Below are 10441 nucleotides of genomic sequence, written 5' to 3'. Positions count from 1 at the left end.
CCACGCCGCCCCCGCCGACGCGGGGCCCGCCGCCCCCGGCGGCCTCTTCGCCTGGCTGCGCGGGCGCTGCCTGGGCCGCGGGGCCGCCGTGGACCCGGCGCGGGACACGTTCGGCGCCATGACCGGGCTGTACGGCGCCATCCAGCCCGCCGACTCCGTGTCCCTCAGCACCCGCACGCACGGCGCCGTCTTCAACCTCGAGTACTCGCCCGACGGGTAGGTGTGCCGGGGCTCCCCGGCCAGGTGTGCCCGGGATCCAGGTGTGCCCAAGATCCAGATGTACCCCCCCCCGGGATCCAGGTGCGCCTCCCGGGATCCAGGTGTGCCCAAGATCCAGGTGTGCCCGGGATCCAGGTGTGCTCCCCCCCGGGATCCAGGTGTGCCCGGGATCCAGGTGTGCCCAAGATCCAGATGTACCCCCCCCCGCGATCCAGGTGTGCCCCCCGGGATCCAGGTGTGCTCTGGATCCAGGTGTGCCCGGGATCCAGGTGTGCTCCCCCCCGGGATCCAGCTGTGCTCCGGATCCAGGTGTGCCCCCCGGGATCCAGGTGTGCCCCCCGGGATTGAGCCCTCCCAGCTCACCTGTGTGCAGGAGGGGACTGGGGTGACACGCTCCTGCTGGGGGCTCCTGCTGCTGATAAATCTGTGCTTTGCAAGGTTTCAGTGAAAGAACCCTGCTGGTTTGCAACAGGGCAAACAGGCACTGCAGATGAGGCTTTGTTTGAGTGCTGCCTGTGCTGTCTGAGAGCCCCTGGAAGGTGTGGGCACAGGGACAGGTGACACAGGAATCTGTGGTGGCAGCTGGAGGGCAAAACCCGGCACAGACGTGGGGTGTTGTGTTGTGCTCCCCGCAGCTCCGTGCTGACCGTGGCCTGTGAACAGACGGAGGTCCTGCTCTTTGACCCCATCTCTTCCAAGCACATCAAGACCCTCTCCGAGGCCCACGAGGACTGTGTCAACAACATCAGGTGGGTCAGGAGGGACGTGTTGACACAACTCAGCCTCTGCTTGGGCGTTGTGGTTTAATTCTCACTCTGCCGCTTTTTGGGATGGAGCTGGAAACAGCAGGAGCAGGACTCCAAACCCATCACAATTCCTATGTTGTATTTTTCCATCTGAAGTCAGGGGTTTTAAGTTGTTCTGGTTCTGGGAATACATTTTGAGGTGTAAATTCTTGACAGTATTGCAGCTGCTCTTCACTGAGATTCTCAAAGGAAAAAACCCACTCCAAAACCCCAAAACAACAACCAACTACACAGCAGCAAAAAACTTCAACCAAGAACAGAACCCTAGCAAAAAAACCAAGAAAACTCTGAGTGTTTTCACTCAGAAGAGCCAAACATGATGTGGGGTGCCGTGTCCATCAGCTAAGTTGGTGTTTTTCACAAGCTGGCTGTCCTTTTTACAAAACAGTGATGTTTCACATCAGCTGGGCGTGTGTCAGGAAAGGGGCCTAACACGTGTGTCTGTGTGACACAAAGGAGCTGGCCTCTGGAGCCTTGCTCAGGTTCGTGAGCAGGATTGCAGTCGCTGCAGGAGTTCCCTGTGGCAGCACCAAAACTGCTTACTGTTTACCAGAATTTGGGGTTTTTCCCGTGGCAGTGGGTTGCTGTTGCTGCTTTTGCAGCTCTGGGCCTACATTTGGAGGGGAGTTTTGTTCCTTGTACCTCAGGCAGGGCTTTCCTTAGTGGGGTGCCCTCTCTGAATGAGTTGCAAACACGAGCCAGCGTGCCCTGTCCTGACGCTGAGCCGCGCTGAGCTCCCGTGTGCTCACCTTTGATCTGCACAGCGCTCACTCAGTGATCCCATGCGGTCACTTTCTCACTGAACCCAGTCCCCTGTGTGCTCACACAAGGTCTCGCCCTTGCTCGGTGGCTTTGGAAAGCCTTGCAATTGCCTCAGGAGCCTCCAGGCCCTGTTCATTCCCTTGGTTTGCTGGCTGTGCTGTGCCAGCCCCAGCGAGCTGGGTGCTGTGCACAGGGCGGCAGACTGAGTTACCACAGGGGTCTGTCTGGTGCTTTGGCTCCTGTGTGGCTGGCACACACTTCATCAGCACACAAACCCCCTAAAAAACCCCGCACCAAACTCGTGCTGTGCCTCTGTGTTTGCTCGTGGGCTGCTCCAGAGGTGCTGCTGGTTCATACCCCAGCAGCTCTGCTTGCACTGCTCTGCTGAGCTCAGAGGGGTTTGTTTGGGCTGCCATGGTATCTCTGTGGCTGGTGGCTAGTCCAGAGGGGCTTTCTTTGGGCTGCTCTTGTTGGCTAGTTCATGGGGGGTTTGTTTGGGGTGCACTGGTATCTCTGTGCTGAGTTCAGGGGGGGTTTCTTTGGGGCTGCTCTGGTATTGGCTAGTTCAGAGCTGGTTTATGTGGGCTGCTCTGGTGTCTCTGTTTTGGCAAATTGCTGGTTCAGAGGGGTTTCTGTGGCCTGCTCCGGTGTCTCTGCTGTGGCTAGTTCAGGGGGTTTCTTTTCCTGCTCTCGTTGGTGGGTTCAGGGGGTGTTTTTGGGCTGCTCTCCGTGCTTTGCTGCTCTGGAATCTCTGCTCTGGCTAGTGGCTGGTTCAGAGGGGGTTTGTTTGGGGTTGTTGTGGTATCTCTGCATTGGCTAGTTCAGGGGGGTTTCTTTGGGCTGCTCTTGTTGGCTAGTTCATGGGGGGTTTGTTTGGGGTGCACTGGTATCTCTGTGCTGAGTTCAGGGGGGGTTTCTTTGGGGCTGCTCTGGTATTGGCTAGTTCAGAGCTGGTTTATGTGGGCTGCTCTGGTGTCTCTGTTTTGGCAAATTGCTGGTTCAGAGGGGGTTTCTTTGGGCTGCTCTCGTTGGCTAGTTCAGAGGGGTTTGTTTGCTGGTCTGGTGTCTCTGTTTTGGCAAGAGGCTGGTTCAGAGGGGTTTCTGTGGCCTGCTCCGGTGTCTCTGCTGTGGCTAGTTCGGGGGGTTTCTTTTCCTGCTCTCGTTGGCGGGTTCAGGGGGTGTTTTTGGGCTGCTCTCCGTGCTGGCTCGCTGTCCTGCTGGCCGTGCAGGGCGCCCTGAGGCTGTTCCCTCCTGCCAGGTTCCTGGATAACCGGCTGTTCGCCACGTGCTCCGACGACACCACCATCGCGCTCTGGGACCTGAGGAAGCTCAACACCAAGGTGTGCACGCTGCACGGCCACACCAGCTGGGTCAAGAACATCGAGTACGACACCAACACCCGCCTGCTGGTCACCTCGGGCTTCGATGGCAACGTCATCATCTGGGACACCAACAGGTGCGGGGCTGGGCCGCGGCACAGGTACACCTGCGCAGGTACACCTGCCTTCTGTGCCTCCCAGAGTGGGGCTGCAGTGCGTTCCGAAGCACTGGGACCAGTTTATAGCCCTTGCCAAGAGCTTGCATTGCCTCGCTGGCAATAGTAAATGGCTGGAAAGGAGCTTCTCTTGCTGCTGTGCCAGGGCATGGCTCTTCCTGCCAAAGAAGGTTCTGTCCTCATTGCTGTAGTTGTGGAATGATGTGACTTCACCCATTCCATTAAAAAGCAGGATAAAGACAGCGCTTGAAAAAAAGGTTTTGGGCACACCCTGGACCCTTGTGGGCACACTGAAGGCCTCAGTCTGGAGCTGACCACAGCCCCTCCTGTGCTTGTCTTGCTGTCCAGGTGCACAGAGGATGGATGTCCCCACAAGAAGTTTTTCCACACCCGTTTTCTGATGCGAATGAGGCTGACTCCAGACTGTTCCAAAATGCTGATCTCCACCTCCTCCGGTTACCTTCTGATTTTGCACGACCTTGACCTAAACAAGTCTTTAGAGGTTGGCAGCTACCCGATCTTACGAGCCAGGAGGACCACGTCGAGCTCAGGTGAGTGCTGGGGAGCCGTGGCAGGGCCTCGGGGCTGTGGGCTGTTCTCTGGGCTGCTCCTGGCCAGCAGCCCAGGTGTGCTGGGCTACCTGTGGGCTCACCTGTCTGGTGTGTTTGCAGACATAACGTCATCAGGCTCCTCTGGCCCTCGAGCTGTGGGCTCACCCTGTCACCAGAACAACTCAGGGCCGCCCTCTGAGAAAACCTTGTCACGGCCCTCCCAGCGAGAAGGTAGGAAGAGATCACTGAAAAAAGAGAAATGAAAAGAAATCCTGGGCTTTGATTTACTGTATCCAAAAGCGGCCAGAGTGCAATAGTGAAAGACTGCTTTTTGTCCTGTGGTTCTTAAAGAATGGTGTTGCTGAGACTCGTAGTCAACCAATAAAATCTCATTGCACACCAAAGCCAGGGGATCTAATCAGGTTTTTTGTCCGAGAAATCTGGTAAAAGTACAAGATCTGTATTTTATGTCAATATGTTGTTGTTTCTTAGAGGTACTCTCTTTTCCTTGTGTTTTTCCGTGAACAAACTTGGTGTGAATGCTCTTTTAGGGAAAAATCCAGAGAATCAGCGTGAATTTGGCAAATAGGTGCATACTTTGTGCACCCCTTGCAATTTCAAAGAAATGTAGTGTTACTCTTTAGCTACTCATGGTTGTGAGATGCTGAGAGGAGGCTTACTGCATGCCAGGGTGTGATTTACCTAGGGGTGAGGGGAGGCCAGGGTGCAGTAGTGAAAGACTGCTTTTTTTGTGCTGTGGTTCTTAAGGAATGGTGTTGCTGGGACTCGTATTAAACCAACAAAATCTCATTGCACACCAAAGCCAGGGGATCTAATCAGGTTTTTTGTCCGAGAAATCTGGTAAAAGTACAAGATCTGTATTTTATGTCAATATGTTGTTGTTTCTTAGAGGTACTCTCTTTTCCTTGTGTTTTTCCGTGCCTTGTGTTTTTCCGAATGCTATTTTAGGGAAAAATCCAGAGAATCAGCGTGAATTTGGCAAATAGGTGCATACTTTGTGCACCCCTTGCAATTTCAAAGAAATGTAGTGTTACTCTTTAGCTACTCATGATTGTGAGATGCTGAGAGGAGGCTTACTGCATGCCAGGGAGTGATTTACCTAGGGGTGAGGGGAAGAAGGGAGAAAAGGGAGGAATTTGGGAAGCACATTGTACAAGTCTGAGAATCAGCAATTCTTATAAAAGCCTCACTCTGTAGATTTTGCTGTACTAGTAATGAGGGGCATAAGTGTGGAGGGTTGGTGTAGTTGTCAGTGTGGTGGGTTCAGTGCAGGTCTTGGCACTCAGGTTTCATGAAAATTTGGTGTTTGAAGTGGGGGCTGAGCCCGTGGGTGTTGGCTCGGGGTTCCTGTGACCCCCTGAGTTTCCCTGCAGTCTGTCCTGGCAGCCACAGGTGTGACCCCATGTCAGCAGCAGCACTGGTGAGAGAGGTGAGGTCGTTGTGTGGGTTTCTCTGAGACTCACAGTTAATTCCCTCGCAGGGGGATCACCGAGGAACAGCCTCGAGGTGCTGACACCCGAGGTTCCTGGAGAAAGAGACCGAGGGAACTGCATCACGTCGCTGCAGCTGCACCCCAAGGGCTGGGCCACGCTGCTGCGGTGCTCCAGCAACACAGACGACCAGGAGGTAACACCCTGCTCCTCTTCTTCTTTCAAATATGTGCTTTTGGGTTTAGTTCTGAAATTCTCTTCCTGGCAGAACCTGCTTCAAGACTTTTCCTTGGTGCAGGAAGTTATAAGACCGCCTGCAGTTCAGCTGCAAGGTGCAGAATCTGCTCCTCTGACTTGACCAACAGTAGACAACAGTACTGCACCAATGATAAATGTTTTAGTTACTTTGATTGCTGATGTAAATTGAGGTTCATTGGTTTGGTGGGATTTTTTTGTTGAAGAAAGTCACTCTTTGTAATGGTGACCCTTTACACAAGTGTAGAGGGCTGAGTGGAAGCTTAGCAGATTGGTTATTAATTTTAATGCTGGTTCTGCAACAATCAGACTGCTATACAATGCAGAATAATTGTAACATGCAAAATGTTACATTGGGTCAGTTGGTACTGATGATTGACTATAATTTCTCTTAGTCCTGGAGTCTGCCTTACTCTGTTTTGTTAATATTCATTGGTACTTTTCGTGTTGTGGTTAATTCAGAAGGATGCATCAAACAGAGTTAGGAATGCTTGGCTTGGGGCTGAAGTGGAATCAACACAATATAAACTTTGTCATGGGTTTTGGTTTTTTTTTACATTTGTTTTGAGATTAAATAATGAGGTGACAGACAGGAATCCTTAATGTGTCTCACAAATAACAAAGTGGCTGCAGAGCTTTTCATAACCTTCCCTCAAACATCTGCTACCTGCTTGCTTCAAGATTCCATTCCTTTTGAAGTCAAAGGCATAAAATGCCAGTGATCTGCTCTGAGGTACAGTCAGCTGAATCTGACTGTACAGATTTAAATATTTACTGAATTAGAGCAGGTGCCTGGCCACAGGATTAGGCTGTGCTCTCTGCAGATGAAACCTAGATTGGGAAGATTATATCTAGCACCCATTTAATCAGAATAGCAGCTGTAGTGCTGAGCAGCTGCTTGGCTTGGGTGGCTCACAGGGAGGAGATGCTGAGGCAGTGGCCTGCTCGGGGTGCTGGTTGAGGAGCAGCTCAGCAGGAGCATCTCCCTCCTGTGCCTTCACCTGACTTCACATAAGCTGTGTCACCTGTAGAGGTGCGGGGGGGGGGAAATGTGTGTTTGCAGTGCTTGACTTCTCTTTCAGTGTCCCTTTCTCTGCCTCTCCCTTTAGTGGACTTGTGTCTATGAATTCCAGGAAGGAGCCCCGGTGCGCCCCGTGTCCCCGCGCTGCTCCCTGCGCCTGACGCACTGCATCGAGGAGGCCAACGTGGGCCGGGGCTACATCAAGGAGCTCTGCTTCAGCCCCGACGGCCGCATGATCTCGTCCCCGCACGGCTTCGGCATCCGCCTGCTGGGCTTCGACGCGCACTGCAGCGAGCTGGTGGACTGCCTGCCGCGGGAGGCCAGCCCCCTGCGCGAGATCCGCTCGCTCTACTCCCACAACGACGTGGTGCTCACCACCAAGTTCTCCCCCACGCACTGTCAGATCGCCTCGGGGTGCCTTAGCGGACGCGTCTCCCTCTACCAGCCAAAGTTCTAGCCCGGCGGCGGCGCGCGGCTGTTCCTCCAGCCGGGTGGAAGTGTGCTCTCTGCAAACCCTCTGAGCCCAGAGCAGGCCGCCGTGGCCTCGGGACGTGCCGTGGAAGGATTTCTCAGCCCCGTGTGGATCTGGGTCCTGCCTCCCTGAGCCCACGGCCCCGCCAGCAGACTCTGCTCCTGCTGGTGCTGTGCCACCGGCCGCTCTCCTGCTGTGTTCGTGCCCTGGTACTTGATTGTTTCCTTCAGCACAACTCCAGCGGGCTCTCGGGAGCAGCACAGAGGGGCAGGGTGCCACAGGAGCTGGACTGCCTCACCTCTGCTTCCTCTCCTGCCACTGAAGCAACTCTGTGCTGATTAGTAGATAATGGACTGCTTGTCTACGTAAGCAACACGGTTAGTTACTCCCACCAAAAAAAACAAAAACAGAAAAAAAAAAAGAAAAAGGAATTTTGCTTTCATTTGTATGTTAATATGGTTGTCATTGGCTAGAATGAGTCACGGTGTGGCTTAGGCTGGCAGGGACCACTGGAGGTCACCCAGGCCCACCCCTGCACTCGATTGAGCCTGCACTGAGCACTAGGGAGGACCCTGGCCCTGAGCATCTCTGGGTTCGTGCAGCAGGGCAGCTCTGGCCTCTCCTCTGCCAGGTGTCTCCTGCAAGGGGCTGTCCACATCTCAATCATGGTGGCTTTTTGCTGATGTTTGGGTATTGCCCACCTGGCTGGTTTTCCACACACACACCTGGCCTGCGCTCTGTCTGTGGGGGAAGTTAATTTGGATGTGTCCCTAGTATTGCCAGGTGAGCCTTTCTTCACGTGCTGTCAGTTTGGGAGGATTAAAAGCAAACCTGTCGTCAGTGGGATCAGCCTGGATCTAACCAGGCTTATCATCAGGTGTGGAGCACTGTGATGATCACGCTGGTGAGAGGGTCTCATGGGGAAGCTGTTTGAGGAGCAGCTGAGATCTCTTGGTTTGTTCAGCTTGGAGGAGTCTGAGATGAGATCTCCAGGTGCTCCTGAGCATCCTCCTGTGGGGCAGTGGAGGGGCAGGTGCTGATCTCCTCACTGCTGTGACAAGGGACAGGAGCAGGGCACGGCTGGGGCTGGGCCAGGGCAGCTCAGGCTGAGATCAGGGAAGGTTCTGCTTCCCCCAGAGGTGCTGGCACTGCCCAGGCTCCCCAGGGAATGGGCACAGCCCCGAGGCTGCCAGAGCTCCAGGAGAGCCTGGACAGCACTCCAGGGATGCCCAGGGTGGGTTGCTGGGGGTCTGTGCAGGGCAGGGTGGCACTGGGTGATCCCGTGGGTCCCTTCAGCTCAGGGGATTCTGTGATTCTGTGGTCACACCCAGAGTATGAATGCCAGATTTCAGCCCTCGCGTTATAGAGCTACCCTTGTAAATGCACAGGTATTGTACATCCATATCAGTTCATAACATTCTCATCACTTATGTGTCCCAAGATGAGGGTTTTTTAGTATTTCACTGAAGTTCTGCAGACTAGTCACACACTCAGTTCAGCAGGGAACTTCACCTGAAAGGACTGTCACCTGCTGGTGTTCAGGTACACTCTGTGGCTCAGCAGAGCACACTTGTTCAAAGCTGACTCTTACAAAGCCTTTTGCAAAACGTATTTGGGGATAAAGACAACATTTGTGGACATGAGAGAGCTGGAAAGGTAAGCCTGAGGACCCTCCTGTAGCTTTGTATTTATGTGGTGTTGGTGCAGAATTCATTGACACTTAAGCCTCCTCTGCACTATGAGAGAAGAAAATCCCAAGTTTCCTCTTGGAGAATTTCTTTGGTCGTACAAAGCCTTCGGGTTTGTGTGTTAGGTAATCTGAGGGCAAACATCCCTTCTGCTGGCCTGAGCCTGCTCGAGGGGCAGGTGGGTCTGCTGGGTTGTGGAGCACTGCCCTGGCTGTGGGTCATCACCTGGGAGTGCAGTGTGCAGGAAACGTGGGGACAAGCCTGGCATGCAGGATTTTTGTGCAAGGGAGGAGGTACAAGGAGTTTGTTTGGGGAAAATACCCAGGTCCTGCCCAGGACTGCAGCAGCTTTTCCCCAGGCATTCGCTGTCCCACTGCCAGGCTACTGTTTCCTCAGCTTATTTAATGTTTAATTACACGTCATGGAAGGGAGTACAGGGACACTTGGGAGAACCTTGGCGTTTTCACGGGCTTGCACCTGTTTGTGTTGGAGGTGCAGGAGCACCCACGGGGCTGGGGTGGTCCCTGGGTGGGTCTGTCTGTGTGTTTCCAAGGGTGTTTGTGTTTTCCTGTCAGAGCCTCCTCAGACTGGTGGATCCCTAGTGACTGTAACGCTATGCCTGTGAATATGCACTGAGTGTTACCTTTTTAATTCTACCTCATGATACGCTGTGTTTTACACCAGTATTGTGCTGAGCTTTGGACACTCACCTTTCTGTGTAGAGGACCATGACCCCCACGTGGCAGATGTGTGACAGATGTGTCCTTGATAGCACCTGTGGGTGGTTGTCAGGCCCTGCCTGGCTCTGGGACCAGCAGCTCACCTGGTGCAGGGGTTTGGTCACCTTGATGCTTTTGTAGCGTGTCCAGCAGATGCATAAAATGACAGAATCTGTACATGTATGCTGTAGAAATGTTACTTAGTTTTTCTGATGACATTTGTAATAAGTTTGAATTAGAGTAAGTAGGTAGTCTTAGATTTTGGTCATTCAATTGATTGCTCCTTTTCAACAAACCTGGAAGTTCTCCATGAAGGCTTTACCATGTTTTACCTGTGAAGTTCACTTCTCAGTGGCTTACAGCTGACATGCCTCACAGTCATGTGGTGGTGTAAGTGTTTTCAGTTCTCTCTCAGTAGCATTACTGAAGCAATGAAATTATGTGTTGGTGAGCTTCAGGTTATTTCTAGGTAGTCAAACAAACAAAAAAAAAAAAGCTTATCTTCTAGTTGTGTTTCAAACGTCGAATGCTCGACCTTGAGAAGTGTATAAAACTGTGAAACAACTGTAAGGAAACATTTCCAAGGGAGATGGAGGGCGGGGGTGGCTGTGCCCTAGCGCGGCAGCCCAGGATGAATGCCAGGGCGTTGCGCGGGGCCGAGCGTTGGGGGTGCTCCCGGCAGAGAACGCCCGGCGGTGTCGGGGCCGGTTCTCCACCCGGCCTGGTGTGCCCGCGGTGCCCGGGTGGTGTCAGGGCTGGTTCTCCACCTGGCCCCGTGTGCCCGCGGTGCCCGGGCAGTGTCAGGGCTGGTTCTCCACCCAGCCTGGTGTGCCCACGGAGCTCCGGGTCACGCAGGGATGGCACCGCCACACCATGGGGATAGAGGAAAAGCACAGCGGTGCCGGCACACACACACACATACACACACACACACACGATTGTTTGCACTCGTGGAGTCTTGGGGTAAGGACAGCTCGATGCCTACTACCAGAATTAGAATGT

General features: G+C 53.6%; 1 protein-coding gene across 1 annotated transcript; it reads left to right on the top strand.

Annotated features, from left to right (window-relative positions):
- Positions 1 to 6: 6 nt before the first annotated feature.
- On the top strand, positions 7 to 7474 carry DCAF10 (DDB1 and CUL4 associated factor 10). The gene is made up of 7 exons (XM_039708427.1): positions 7 to 216; positions 855 to 968; positions 3046 to 3243; positions 3631 to 3833; positions 3954 to 4064; positions 5335 to 5480; positions 6649 to 7474. The coding sequence occupies exons 1-7, from the start codon at positions 119 to 121 to the stop codon at positions 7015 to 7017; spliced, it is 1239 nt and encodes a 412-aa protein (XP_039564361.1). The 5' UTR covers positions 7 to 118; the 3' UTR covers positions 7018 to 7474.
- The last annotated feature ends 2967 nt before the right edge of the window (positions 7475 to 10441 follow it).

Source organism: Passer montanus, unplaced genomic scaffold, assembly GCF_014805655.1.
Source record: "Passer montanus isolate IOZ18808 unplaced genomic scaffold, ASM1480565v1 scaffold201, whole genome shotgun sequence".
Lineage (NCBI taxonomy): Eukaryota > Metazoa > Chordata > Aves > Passeriformes > Passeridae > Passer > Passer montanus.
The sequence above is the reverse complement of the archived record's forward strand: the minus strand, read 5'-3'. Positions and strand labels throughout refer to the sequence as shown.

Excerpts from the sequence above, each read along its gene's own strand:
- DCAF10 (XM_039708427.1), top strand. The coding sequence starts at position 119 with ATGACCGGGCTGTACGGCGCCATCCAGCCCGCCGACTCCGTGTCCCTC. Across the intron at positions 217-854 it reads CTCGAGTACTCGCCCGACGG|CTCCGTGCTGACCGTGGCCT; the intron begins GTAGGTGTGCCG and ends TGCTCCCCGCAG. Across the intron at positions 3,834-3,953 it reads GAGGACCACGTCGAGCTCAG|ACATAACGTCATCAGGCTCC; the intron begins GTGAGTGCTGGG and ends GTGTGTTTGCAG.